The 13,654-nt window shown below is 52.8% G+C and overlaps 2 protein-coding genes across 7 annotated transcripts in view; both read left to right on the forward strand.

Annotated features, from left to right (window-relative positions):
- DNAH2 (dynein axonemal heavy chain 2) overlaps nucleotides 1–7,340 on the forward strand; it is a 167,437-nt gene extending 160,097 nt beyond the window's left edge. For 2 of the 3 annotated variants that reach the window (XM_039337948.1, XM_039337947.1), the window contains exons 81-88: nucleotides 1,053–1,237; nucleotides 2,935–3,163; nucleotides 3,655–3,806; nucleotides 5,487–5,601; nucleotides 5,768–5,944; nucleotides 6,085–6,159; nucleotides 6,817–6,967; nucleotides 7,094–7,340. In XM_039337948.1, the coding sequence (XP_039193882.1) occupies nucleotides 1,053–1,237; nucleotides 2,935–3,163; nucleotides 3,655–3,806; nucleotides 5,487–5,601; nucleotides 5,768–5,944; nucleotides 6,085–6,159; nucleotides 6,817–6,967; nucleotides 7,094–7,248 (1,239 nt within the window). In that variant the 3' untranslated portion in view covers nucleotides 7,249–7,340. The remainder of the gene's footprint in view (nucleotides 1–1,052; nucleotides 1,238–2,934; nucleotides 3,164–3,654; nucleotides 3,807–5,486; nucleotides 5,602–5,767; nucleotides 5,945–6,084; nucleotides 6,160–6,816; nucleotides 6,968–7,093) is intronic. The other variant, XM_039337949.1, reaches the window with a different exon arrangement.
- Nucleotides 7,341–7,966: 626 nt separating this feature from the next.
- The window catches only part of KDM6B (lysine demethylase 6B), a 90,419-nt gene continuing 84,731 nt past the window's right edge, over nucleotides 7,967–13,654 (forward strand). For 2 of the 4 annotated variants that reach the window (XM_039337961.1, XM_039337960.1), the window contains exon 1: nucleotides 7,970–8,156. The gene's annotated coding sequence lies outside the window, so the exon portion shown is untranslated. Of the gene's footprint in view, nucleotides 8,157–13,654 lie in introns of all 4 variants that reach the window. The other 2 variants (XM_039337962.1, XM_039337954.1) reach the window with 2 other exon arrangements.

The raw sequence follows: 13,654 nt of genomic DNA on the forward strand, positions 1-13,654 counted from the left end.
AATCTTAACCCTAACCTTAACCCTTACCCTAACCTTAACCTTAATCCTAATCCTAACACTAACCTTAACCTTAACCCTTACCCTAACCTTAACCCTAACACTAACCTTAACCTTAACCCTAACCTTAACCTTAACACTAACATTAACCTTAATCTTAACCCTAACCCTAACCCTTACTCTAACCTTAACCTTAACCTTAACCTTAACCCTAACCGTAACCCTAACCTTAACCTTAACACTAACCTTAACCCTAACCCTTACTCTAACCTTAACCCTAACACTAACCTTAACCCTAACACTAACCTTAACCCTAACCTTAATCTTAACCCTAATCCTAATCCTAACCTAACCCTTACCTTAAACTTAACCCTAACCTTCACCCTTACCCTAACCTTAACCCTAATCTTAACCCTAACCTTAACCCTTACCCTAACCTTAACCTTAATCCTAATCCTAACACTAACCTTAACCTTAACCCTTACCCTAACCTTAACCCTAACACTAACCTTAACCTTAACCCTAACCTTAACCTTAACACTAACATTAACCTTAATCTTAACCCTAACCCTAACCCTTACTCTAACCTTAACCTTAACCTTAACCCTAACCGTAACCCTAACCTTAACCTTAACACTAACCTTAACCCTAACCCTTACTCTAACCTTAACCCTAACACTAACCTTAACCCTAACACTAACCTTAACCCTAACACTAACCCTAACCTTAACCCTAACCTACTCTGGCTTTGTGGCCTAATGGCCTGACCTTAACCCTAAACCCTCACCCTTTCTGTCCTGATGGCCTACCTAACCTTATCCCTAATCCTAACCTGCTGGGCCTCGGTGGCCTGATGGGCTGACCCTTACTTTGACCCTTCGTGGCCTGAGGGCCTGACCCTTAACCCCGGAGCCTCTAGGAGATGCAATCCACCTGTCTTCAAGTGGGCAAGGTTGGGAAAAAAACCGTTTGATGCTCATTCTTGGGCTGGACCTGCGATCACACCGGGCCTTCCTTCGCCTTCCCCACCCCATCGACACTCACCTGTCCGCCAGGTGTCCGAGAATCTGCTGAGCCTGTACCTGGACGAGTACGAGGACACCCCTTGGGACGCTCTAAAGTATTTGATCGCGGGGGTCAACTATGGCGGCCACGTGACGGATGACTGGGACCGGCGTCTGCTGACCACCTACATCAACGACTACTTCTGCGATCAGACCGTGGCCGCCCCCTTCTACAAGTAGGTGTTGGGCGCGTGCGCGCGCGTGTGTGTGTGTGTAAGATTGCAAGGCCTGGTGGGGCTGGGGAGGGAGGAAAGCAGGAAGACCCCCCCATACACCTGGGTCTCTGCCGGGGCTGATGGAAACACCTTTGGAGTCTAAGGTTGATTTAGGACAGTGGTTCTCAACCTTTTTAATGCCGTGACCCCCAACCGGTCGTAAGTCGAGGACTACTCAACTGGTCGTAAGTCGAGGACTACTCAACTGGTGCAGCACCGTTTGCAGAGTGGGGCTTTTGGCGGGCTCAGCAGGGCAGAGACAGCCTGGACAATTCCTATTGGCTTTTGAAAGCCAATAGAATTAGACGCTATTCAATAGAGTCTATTCTATTGGCTTTCGAAAGCCAATAGAATAAAAGGGAGGAGCACAGCGAAGGAAAAGGGGGAGGAAAATGGCGGACTGCGTTGTTTGGCGACCCCCGTGAAATGGTCGTTCGACCCCAAATGGGGTCCCGACCCACAGGTGGAGAACCGCTGATTTAGGAGACACTTTGGTCAGTTTGATCCAGAGTTTATTTACTGTGTAAGTACCTCGGAGGGACGAGCATATATAATACTCCTTCCTCCTCTTGTTTTCCCCACAACGACAACCCTGTGAGGTAGGTTGGGCTGAGAGACCGGGACAAAATCACCCTGCCGGGCTTGCAGGACTAGAACTCCCCGTCGCCTGGTGATTGGCCCAGAGTCACCCAGCTGGCTTTCATGCCTAAGGCGGGACTAGAACTCCCCGTCTCCTGGTGATTGGCCCAGAGTCACCCAGCCGGCTTTCATTGGCAAAGACAGGACTAGAACTCTCCATCTCCTGGTGATTGGTTTAAAGTCACCCAGCTGGCTTTCATGCCTAACGCGGAACTAGAACTGCCCCCATCTCCTGGTTTCTAGCCTGAGATCTTAATCACAAGGCCCAATTGGCTCTCTTTGTTTGATAATCATCAACACTCTTCTATTTTCTTTCAATGAACAAAGCTATTATTATTATTACTATTGTTGTTGTTGTTATATATTGCAATAAAACCTAGAACAGACCAATGAGTAGCAAGCCGTATCCGGAGCACCCTCCCTGCTTCGGATCCAGGTATCGCACCCTTCTCCTGAGCTCTGACTCCCCTTCTCTCCCTCTCTGTCTCTCTCCTTCCTTCTCCCTCTCTCCCTCTCCCTGTCTCTGTCTCTCCCTTTCTCTCCTTCCTTCTCCCTCTCCCTCGCTCCGTCTGTCTCTTTCTCTCCTTCTCCCTCTCCCTCTCTCCCTCCCTCTCGCTCTCCCTCTCTCCCTCTGTCTCTCCTTTTCTCTCCTTCCTTCTCCCTCTCCCTCCCTCTCCCTCGCTCCGTCTGTCTCTTTCTCTCCTTCCTTCTTCCTCTCCCTCGCTCCCTCTTTCTGTCTCTCCCTTTCTCTGCTTCCTTCTCCCTCTCCCTCCCTCTCCCTCGCTCCCTCTCTGTCTCTCCCTTTCTCTTCCTTCTCCCTCTCCCTCCCTCTCTCCCTCTCCCTTGCTCCGTCTCTGTCTCTCCCTTTCTTCCCTCTCCCTCTCTTCCTCTCCCTCCCTCTCCCTCTCTCCCTCCCTCGCTCCCTCTCTGTCTCTGTCTCTCCCTTTCCCTTTCTCTCCTTCCTTTTCCCTCTCCTTCTCCCTCTCTTCTTCTCTCCCTCCCTCCCCCTCTCTCTTCAGACTGACGGCATTGGACACTTACTACATCCCCAAGGATGGCAACCTCTCCTCTTACAAGGAGTACATCAGTCTGCTGCCTGGCATGGACCCCCCGGAGGCCTTTGGCCAGCACCCCAACGCTGACGTGGCCTCGCAGATCACCGAGGCCCGGACCCTCTTCGAAACTCTGCTCTCCCTCCAGCCCCAGACCACCCCCACGGGGGCGGCCGGGCAGAGCCGCGAGGACAAGGTACCCCCCCCCTTCTTCCCAAAGTCCAGCTTGGCACAGTCTGAACTGCTTGCGCCTCGGGCAGACGTCCAAGGTGCTGCCCGCTAACTGGGTTTACCTTGGCCCAGTTGCCGGTCATCTTAGTTACTCTTCTCTTCAGCTCCCCCTGGTGGTAAACGAGGGACTTGACAGCTCACCTTGCTCTCTGGTGCAGGGGTCTTGCAACTTGGCCCTTTGATGACTTGTGGACTTCAACTCCCAGAATTCCTCAGCCAACGTGCCTGGCTAGGGAATTCTGGGAGTGGAAGTCCACAAGCAGGGTTCTTCCATCTTGGCCCTTTGACAACTTGTGGACTGCAACTCCCAGAATTCCTCAGCCAGGCACGCTGGCTGAGGAATTTTGGGAGTTGAAGTCCACAAGTCATTAAAGGGCTAAGTTTGAAGAGCCCTGCTCTTGTGTGTGTCCTCCCCCCCCCACCCGTGTCCCCTCTCCCTTTCCCCCCCTCCCGCAGGTGCTGGAGCTCTCATCCGATGTGCGCAGCAAGATCCCGGAGGAGATCGACTACGAGGGTACCTGTAAGGTGCTCTCCACCGATCCCTCCCCACTCAACGTGGTCTTGTTGCAAGAGATCCAGCGTTACAACTCCTTGCTGCAGATCATCAGGTGAAGGGGGGGGCACCCCGCTGCCTCGTGTGTGGGGCGGTGAAGTTTGGGGTCTCCGGTTTGGGGTCTCCCTCACTGAGCATTCCCGGGTCAAAACATCAGTTTTTCCCTTGGCAATCCTCAACTTAAAGGCTGCAGTTAAGCCCAACATTTCCATTGCTAAGCGAGACAGTCGTTAAACGGGTTTTGCCATTTGACGACCATTTGGGCCACAATTGTTAAGTGAGTCAAGGTCGCAAAAGGACACTACGTGACCTTGAGTAAAAACAAAGGTCATAAATACGAGTCAATTGCCCAGCGTCTGAATTTTGATCATGTGACCACGGGGTTAGTGGTCGTTAAGTGTGAAAAACAGCCTTGAGTCACTTTTTTCAGTGCTGTTGTAACTTTGAACAGTCACTAAACAGTCGTAAGTCAAGGACTTGGCTGCAGGCATCCTGAAGTGAGAGTGACCTATTTCCGCCTGGAAGTTGGGTTATTTGCGCTGAACGATGATCGTTTTAAGTACTTAGAACCATGTTTCTCAACTTTGGGCAACTTTAAGATGCATGGACGTCAACTCCCAGAATTCCCCAGCCAGCCTGGAATTACAAGGAGTAGCATAACAATGGCTGAGGTTTTAAAACGAAATTTTAAAGTAAGCGCAGTCAAATTTAATGAAAAAGCACGCTTGGAAAGATGAAGCGGAAGTGGCCGTGGATGACAAAAAAAAAGATATTTTAACTTAATATCCGTTCGTTTTAATATAGGTAGTTAACGTTCTTTTAGTGACCGTTCAAAGTTACAACAGCACTGAAAAAAATCAACTCATGACTGTTTTTCCACACTTACGACTGTTTGCAGTGTCCATGGTCACGTGATCGAAATTCAGACGCAGAGAGGGGAAAAGATAGCAGCAAAGGGGGACACACAAAAAAATACAGAATTAAACACAAAAAGGCAGAGCAATTTTGATGGAAACAAAAGCTGCGTTAGGAGTGAACGAGGAGCAAATGGGATCAAAACTCAAATCGGTGCAACGGAAATTGAAGTGAGAGAATGTCGGAACGACGAGTATTTTAGAGATTTCTGTGAACAAGAGTCTCCGTATCGCATATGAAATGAATTTTATAACCATGGTTCCCAATAAAACAGATGAAAAGAAATTAATAAATGCCGCGGGAATGTTGAAAAGTGGAAACTCACCGGGTATAATGAGAGAAAAGTTAAAATATCAAGACAGGAAGTCCTCGATTTACAAAGGTTTGCTTAGTGACGGTTCAAAGTTACGACGACACTAAAAAAGTGACCTATGACCGTTTTTCACCCTTATAACCGTCGCAGCATCCCGTCATGTGATCAAAACTCGTACGCTTGGCAGCTGACTCGTGTCACCTGACGACTGCCTTGCTTGGCAGTGAACTTTTGGGTTCAACCGTGGTCGTAATTGGAGAACCAGCTGTATAGACTTTTATGGGGTGGATGATGAAGTGGAAAGGGCTGAGGATGGGGAAAAAAATACAGACTTAAGACCGTGATTGCTGCAAAATTAGATCGTGTGCAGTGCGTAGGAAGAGATTGTTGCCGAGAGTGTTCCTCTTCCTTCTTTGGGGAGCATGGACTTTGGTGTGCTTGACCCCCCAAGGCCTAAATTGTCCCCCCTTCTCTCCCCTCCCCCGCTCTGACCCCCCTCCCTCGCAGCTCATCGCTGGTGGAGCTGGAGAAAGGCATCCAAGGGTTGGTGGTCATGTCGACGGACCTGGAGGAGATCTTCAACTGCATCTTCGACGCCCGCGTGCCCCCCATGTGGGAAAGGGTAGGGGGCTCCTGGTTCTTGCTGCTCATGGCTGCCCCCTCCTCCTTTATGCCCCTTCCTTGGGGGGGGTCTCCTCTGCCCCACGGCCTCCAGCTTTGGAAAGAGGGAGACCCTGGTCACTGCAACACCATGGCTTCTCAGCTCTCTGTATCCCCCCCTCCCGCAGGCCTATTCCTCCCAGAAGCCCCTAGCGGCCTGGACCCGGGACCTGGGCCTGCGGGTGGAGCAGTTTGCCCGCTGGGCAAAGACAGCTCACCCGCCCGTCCTCTTCTGGTTGTCCGGCTTCACCTTCCCCACCGGATTCCTGACGGCCGTCCTGCAGGCAGCCGCACGACAGAACAACGTACGGGGAAGGGCGCGGGGATGCTGGGGGGGCAGCGGGTGGGCCGGATGGGTGAGGTGGGTGGGTGCATGGGTGCTGCCCCCCCCCCCGTCCTCGGTGCCCGACCCCCTTTTTTTAATTTTTTATATTTTTTTGAGCAGATCTCGGTGGACACCCTGAGTTGGGAGTTCATCGTGTCCACGGTGGACGACAACAACCTGGTGTACCCCCCCAAGGTGGGTGCCCCCTCCCCTCAAAATAAGAATCCCTCCCCTATTCCCCGAAGGGGCGCAGCCCCTCCTCTTCCCCCTCCCTTCTCTGATGTGCCCCTCCCCAGAAGATAGGCACCCTGCAAGGTAAGCCCCCTCCTCTCCTCCGTCCCCCATAAGAGTCCCTTCCCCTATACGTGCCCCCTCCCCTTCCTCCAAAGGTTAGCACCCCCTCCCCTCCTCCCCCCTCCCCCCAATGTAAGCACCCTTTTTCTCCCCTCCCCCCCAAGGCAAGCACCCCTCCCCTCCCTCAGTGAGTGAACCTCCCCTTCCCCAAGGTAAGCACCCCCTCCCCTCCTGTTCCCCCAAGTAAGCCCCCTCCCCCAATTGCCCGCTCACCCCAAAAGCCCCTTCTTTCCCCCCTCCCCAAGGTAAGTGCCCCCTTCCCCCCCAAGGGAAGCCCCCCATCCCCTCCTCTCCCCCCCAACTATGCCCCTGCCTTCCAGTAAGGGCCCCTCCCCCCAAGTTAAGCACCCTCTTCCCTCCCCTCCCACCCAGGTGAACGCCCCCTCCTCTCCTCCCCACCCCCCAGCAGACCTCTGGGGAGGGAAGCCCCCTCCAGGGAAGGCCATTTCACCCTCTGCCCTCCCCTTCTCCTCCTCCTCCCCCCCTCCCCACCTGCAGGAGGGGGTCTGGATCCGGGGTCTCTTTCTGGAGGGGGCCGGCTGGGACAAGAAGAACTCGTGCCTGGTGGAGGCCGAGCCCATGCAGCTGGTCTGCCCCATCCCCACCATCCACTTCAAGCCCGTGGAGAATAAGAAGAAGAGCAGCAAAGGTGGGCATGGGGGGGTTCTCTGGGGGGGGGTCTCCGGGGCCTGGGGGGCAGTGGCCCAGCCCCCTCCCTGTGAGCCTGACCGGTGGGGACCCTTCTCTCCCCCCCCCTCTCCCCCCTGCCTTCCAGGCATCTACTCCTGTCCTTGCTACTACTACCCTAACCGGGCGGGCTCCTCCGGGCGCCCCTCCTTCGTCATCGGCGTGGACCTGCGCTCCGGAGCCATGCCGCCCGACCACTGGATCACGCGGGGCACCGCCCTGCTGATGAGCCTGGATGCGTGAACTGGGGGGGGGGAGCACCCCTCCCTGGCTTCTGACACCCCCCCCCCACCGATTCCCTCTAGGAAATGGAATAAAGCTGTTTGCTGACTGGATCTAGCTGCGGTGCCCCCCCCCCCCGCCTGCCTCTCTCGGGATGTCCCCAATTTGGCTTGGCCCACACGCCCCCCACACTCAGAAGGGGAGGGGGGTTGAGAGACTTCCCAGGTTCATGGCAGCAGAAATAGCTTTGGGGTGACCATCCCACCCCACCCCACCCTTGACAGGAGTCCAGCCGATGGCCAGGCTAGTTAGGGGGCTAAAGAAGCTGGAAGGGGGGGAAGTTGGGGTCCGGCTCATGCAGGAGGGAGGGAGGGAGGGAGGCTGCCAGCTGGGCACGGGGGGGGGGAGAAAAAGCCACGCTCCTTTCCTAGCCAAGCCAGGGTGGTCTATATGCCTCTGGGTGCCCCTTCCCCTGGGCAGGCACGGAGCAGGGGGTAGGGTGAGTGGGGGGGGCGGAAGGAAGGAGGGAGGGAGGCTGCCAGCTGGGCACGGGGGGGGGAGGAGAAAGGGCCCCGATCCGTTCCTAGCCAAGCCAGGGCGGTCTACGTGCCTCTGGGTGCCCCTTCCCCTGGACAGGCACGGAGCAGGGGGCGGGGCGAGGCGGAGGGAGGGAGGGGCGTCTCCTGCCCAGGGAACCCGAGTGACACCAGCGGGGGCGGGGGGGGGAAGAGCGCCGAGCCGGGCAGCCGCGTCGGGAAATGCAACTGCGCAACCGGCGGTACTTTTCCAGGCACCGCCACGGGGGGGGGGAGAGCCACCCTCCTCCTCCCTCCCCCCTCCCCGCCGGCGAGGATGCCGGGGCGGCCCAGCGGCGGGGTCCCGGCCGGACCTGGGCTGGGCAGGGGGCTTCGGCTGACCCGCGGTGCCAGGTAAGCAGCGGCCGGAGAAAGTGCGCAACTCGGACGGACTTCGCTCCCGGGACGGCCGCTTTCCCCCCCCCCCCAACCTCCAGAAGGGGGTCTCCAGGTGGGGAGGGCGGGGGGTGGGGGCTTTCACTCCCAAAGGTGGGTGGTCTCCATCTGGGAGGAGGGGGGGAAGCGTTACTCCCTCGCTACTCCGTGGATTTGCAAAGGTCCACGGGGGGGGAAGCATGGGACGGGGGTCTTGCCGGACCCCCCCTCCTCCTCCTTTTGGCCCCCGGCTTTCATTCCCAAAGGTGGGGGGTCTCAATTTGTCTGGGAGGAGGAGGGGGGGCTTCGCCTCTCCTCCCTCGTTACTCCGTGAATATGCAAAGGTCCCGGGGGGGGAGAGGAGGGAAGCATGGGGCGGGGGTCTTGCCGGACCCCTCCTCCTCCTTTTGGCCCCCGGCTTTCATTCCCAAAGGTGTGGGGGGGTCTCAATTTGTCTGGGAGGAGGAGGGGGGGCTTCGCCTCTCCTCCCTCGATACTCCGTGAATTTGCAAAGGTCCCGGGGGGGGGAGAGGAGGGAAGCATGGGGCGGGGGTCTTGCCGGACCCCTCCTCTTCTTTTTGGCTCCTAGCTGCCGAATCCTCCCCCCCCCCCCCCGCCTGGAGGGTCTTTGAGTTACGCCCGGTTGCAGGGTCGTGGTTCTGCTGGGGTCGATTCTTGAGCCCCCTCTGGGCGGGCGGGCAAGGGTCTCCCCAGCTGGCCCCTCCCCTTCGTCGATCGTGGATCCTCCTGAAATGGGTGGGGGGATCCCTTTCTGTCGGCCTCCTTCCCCCCCCCCCGGACCTGGGGTCGTTTTGCTGGCTTGGCCCGCGGCCCGTTTTTGCACGCGATGCTGGTGACCTCACAACAGCCTGGCGAGGTTGCCTCCTGGCGCCCGTGGAACTCGAACCCAGCGCCCCCCCCCCAAACAAGCCTCCAGCCTTGCAATGTGACACGCTATCCGTAACCCATCTTGGTTTGTGGAACACAAAACAAACCAGCTTGATTCTTCTTCCTTTGCTGAGCGCCGAAACCAGCCAGAAAACAATAATAATAATAATAATAATAATAATAAATAACCCAGAAAAACTCGGAAATGGGTTTTTTTTTTATTTTTGTTTTTTTCCTATTTGGCGTGTTTTGAAATGTAAAACGAAGAAAAGGGGAGGGGGCGCTCTTGGCAGCTGGCCTTCCTATTGGACGGGGTTGGCCGACCCCCTTGCTGTGGTTTGGCCCAATCAGGACGGAGGGGGCTGGCCCTGGGCCATAGCTGCCTGCTGGAGGGCTGCTGCATGGGGGTGAAGCGGGGAGACTGGCGGTTAGAGATCGGACAGGATCTGGTAGATTTATTTATAGGGGGGCAACAGATCCAGGTTCATGGCCCCCCTGGGGGGGGTCTCTGAGCAGGACCTTCCCCGTAAGCCAGATTTCTGAATAGGCAGAATAATAAGAATAATAATTAATAATAATAATAGTAATAATAATAACAACAATAATAATTAATAATAAAGTTGGAAGGGACCTTGGAGGTCATCTAATCCAACCCCGTGCTCAGGCAGGTAACCCTATATCATTTCATAACAACAACAATAACAATAATTATAATAAAGTTGGAAGGGACCTTGGAGGTCATCTAGTCGAACCCCCTGCTCAGGCAGGTAACCCTATACCAGGTGTAGGCAACCTTGGCTCTTTTATGACTCGTGGACTTCAACTCCCAGAATTCCAACTCCCATGCTGGCTCAGGAATTCTGGGAGTTGAAGTCCACGAGTCATAAAAGAGCCAAGGTTGCCTACCTCTGCCCTATGCCATTTCATAGTAATAATAACAATAATAACACTAATAATAAAGTTGGAAGGGACCTTGGAGGTCATCTAGTCCAACCCCCTGCTCAGGCAGGTAACCCTATATCATTTCATAATAACAACAACAATAATAACAATAATAATAAAGTTGGAAGGGACCTTGGAGGTCATCTAGTCCAACCCCCTGCTCAGGCAGGTAACCCTATATCATTTCATAATAACAACAACAACAATAATAAAGTTGGAAGGGACCTTGGAGGGCATCTAGTCCAACCCCCTGCTCAGGCAGGAAACCCTAGACCATTTCAGACAAAGGGCTATCCAGTCTCTTCTTCAAAACTTCCAGTGTTTTACCAATATATTACCAATATATTTTACATTAGTATTTTTTTTTTCAAACTTGAGGACTTGAAGATGGGTGGACTTCAACTCCCATAATTCCCCAGCTAGCATTCTGGGAGTTGAAGTCCACCCATCTTCAAGTCCCCAAGTTTGAAAAACACTATACTATCCCATCATAATATCTGGTTCCCCCCCACACACACACACAATACTGCTTTCCTTCCAGGGACCCAACCGCTCTCAAACCAAATCAAACCATGATTCACCCCCGTCCTGGGTTTGAATCCAACCACTGCATTGTAAACCACAATTCCTGGCTTTGTTGGCCGTAAACCCAAGCTCTAAATCCTGGCTTGGTGAGAAGAGTCTTAGGATCGCCTCAACATGGACATTTGACTCTCCCAAACCCAGTGCGGGGCTTGGCTTTGGCTTGGTTCTAGAGCTGGCCAAGGGAATCACGAAGCAGAGGGGGCAGGTAGTTCCTGAGCACGCGCAGAGTGCCCTTTCTCAGGTAACGGGCAAACGCATGAAGAGGCGGACGTGGGCTTGTCCAGCACAAAACCGAATGCTTTGCTATTTGGCAACGTGGTTTTTCTCCCGAGGTGGGGAGGAAGGTCCCATCGTCCCCAGCCAAGGAGTTGTGATCCAGCAGCCTGAGGATCCCAGCTGTTGGAAACGGGTGCTGTAATGCAATGGATGTCCACTAGAGGGCAACCAAAGACTAGGAAAGCAAAAAAGGTCCTTTTTCCATAGTTACCGTAAGTAAAACTATGGGTTGAAAAAATTAAAGTTTTTTTTAAAGTTTTCTGAAGAAAAAGACAGTACCGTGTAGTGGTTAAGGCTAGAAACCAGCCAACAGTGAGTTCTAGCTCTATCCTGGGCAGAAAGCCAACTGGGCGACCTTGAGCCAGGGGGTTGGACTAGATGACCTCCAAGGTCCCTTCCAACATCATGATGATGATGATGATGATGATGATGATGATGATGATGATGATGATGATGATGATTATCTCTCAGCCCATTATGTGCCTGAGCACGCACAGAGCGCGTTTCTACAACCAGCTCTGGATTCCAATTCTGGATCCGGGTTTCTTTGTTTTTAAATAAAAATAAAGGATTTGCTGCCTTTTGAGCGAACACGCCCTGCCTGTATTTTATTTAATAGACTCATCCGACAATTTGTCCACACACAACTTTAGGAGAAGGTTAATGAAGGTTCTTAAGGAACGCACAACCCAACGAAAAAAGTGTAAAACTTTGCAAATGGTCGCGACGCGTTTCGTCCAGCAAAGCTGCAACAGCGCCTGTTTTTTTTTTTAAATAAATAATATTTTTTGGCTATGTTGCAAAAAAAAAAAAGCTATATTTTCAACCCCACCACCCCCCTCCCCTCCTTCGGTGCCTCTGATGCAACGCCAGCTGTTTGGGACCCAAACCTTTAATCTACCGTTTCTTGTTTCTCCAGAGCGAGGCTGTAATTCCCATCTTAATTACCGTTTTCAGCCCATTTAGCCAGGGCCCCCTAACTCTCTCCCCCCCCCCTTGGTTCCAGGCCCATATGTTGCCCCGAGGAACCATAAGGCCTTGGATTTAATGAGCAGGTGTGGAGAACATGTTTACCAAACGCCTGGCTCTCATATTGCCTCTCTTAGGGACTAGGAGCTTGTTAATGTGGTGGCGAATTTCACCCCCCCTGGGGCTTTGATTTCTGCAGAGACACAGATGCGAGGAGGGAGGAGGGCCGTTTTTTCTGGATTTGCCAACAACCCTGGGCTCTTTTGGCAAAGCCTTCCTCCCCCCCCCTCCCCACATCTGCCCCTTTTTTAAAATAAATAAAATCTGGCGCTTAATTTAATCCGGGGAAACGGTGCTTGAATTCCCGTGGCGCCTGGTTCGTTGGAGTCGGTTGGGAACCTGAGAAGGCCACTATTAACGCCGCTCGGCTGAGTCTCTTAGGGCGTTCTCCAATCTCTCCCACTGCCGTCCTGCCCCGGGTCTAACCACTAGGCAGCACTGTAATTAATTTTGGGGGTGGACCCTTCACACACACACACACACACACCTCCTGCATGCCCCCAATTGCCAGGTAGTCCTCGGCTTAACGGCCACCCTTGAACCTTCTGTAGCTAAAATGGGTTTTCCCTCATTTTACGAGCATCGTTAAATGCGTCGCCGCAGGGGTTACGTTAGCAACACAGTTGTTAAGTGAACCCGGCTTCCCCCCCCCACCCCCGTTGACTTGTTGGAAGATCCCAAAAGGGGATCCCGTGACCCCCCCCGGGGGGAACGCAGCAACCGTCGTAAATGCGAGTCGTTTGCCGAGCATCCGGAGTTTAATCCCGCGGCTGTCGGGAAGGCTGCAACGGTCGTAAAAATGGGTCGTGAGTCTTTTTTTCCTGGGCCGTCGTGATTTTGAACGGGCGCTAAGCGGACTGTTGTAAATTGAGGACTATCTGTGTTAGAACAAACGGATATTAAGTTAAAATATATATATATATATATATATTTTTTTTAAAAAAAAAACCAGGATACTGTGGGACGGAAGGGAAACCTCAGCAGCCATATGTCACACCTGTGTCAGGTGAGCAGGTGGGATCGTACAATTGCAGGGTGTGGAGCAGGCTGCGTGCCCGCCCTGCCCCCCCCCCTGCAGAAGAGCCTCTGACTCCAGATCCCATTGTCTGCAAACCCCGAGGCAGGTGCATCAGAAAGCATCCCCTTTGAGGGAGGGAGCTGAAGGCAATTTGCCACCCCCATACAGGTAGTCCTCAATTTACAGGTGTTTGTTTAGTGACCGTTCAAAGCCTCCTCCCTTAACGGAATAAGAGAGTTGGAAGGAAGCCTGGAGGTCATCTAGTCCAACCCCCTGCTCAGGAAGGAAGCCCTATGTCTTCCTTCCTTCCTTCTTTCCTTCCTCCCCTCCCTCCCTTCTTCCATCTATCTATCTATCTATCTATCTATCATCAATCTTTATGTATCTATGTATGTATCTATCATCTATCTATCAACTATCTATCATGTAATATCTATGTATCTATAATCAATCTATCCTATCTATCTCTATCTATCTATCTATCTATCTATCTATCTATCTCTATCAATCTATCATCAATCTTTATGTATCTATGTATGTATCTATCACCTATCTATCAACTATCTTATCATATCTATGTATCTATAATCAATCTATTCTATCTATCTATCTCTCTCTATCAATCTATCTATCTATCTCTATCAATCTATCTATCTATCTATCTATCTATCTATCATCAATCTTTAAGTATCTATGTATGTATCTATCATCTATTAACTATCATGTAATATCTATGTAT

This window comes from Crotalus tigris, unplaced genomic scaffold, assembly GCF_016545835.1.
Source record: "Crotalus tigris isolate CLP2741 ecotype Arizona unplaced genomic scaffold, ASM1654583v1 scf7180000017690.20705106771:4171800, whole genome shotgun sequence".
NCBI lineage: Eukaryota > Metazoa > Chordata > Lepidosauria > Squamata > Viperidae > Crotalus > Crotalus tigris.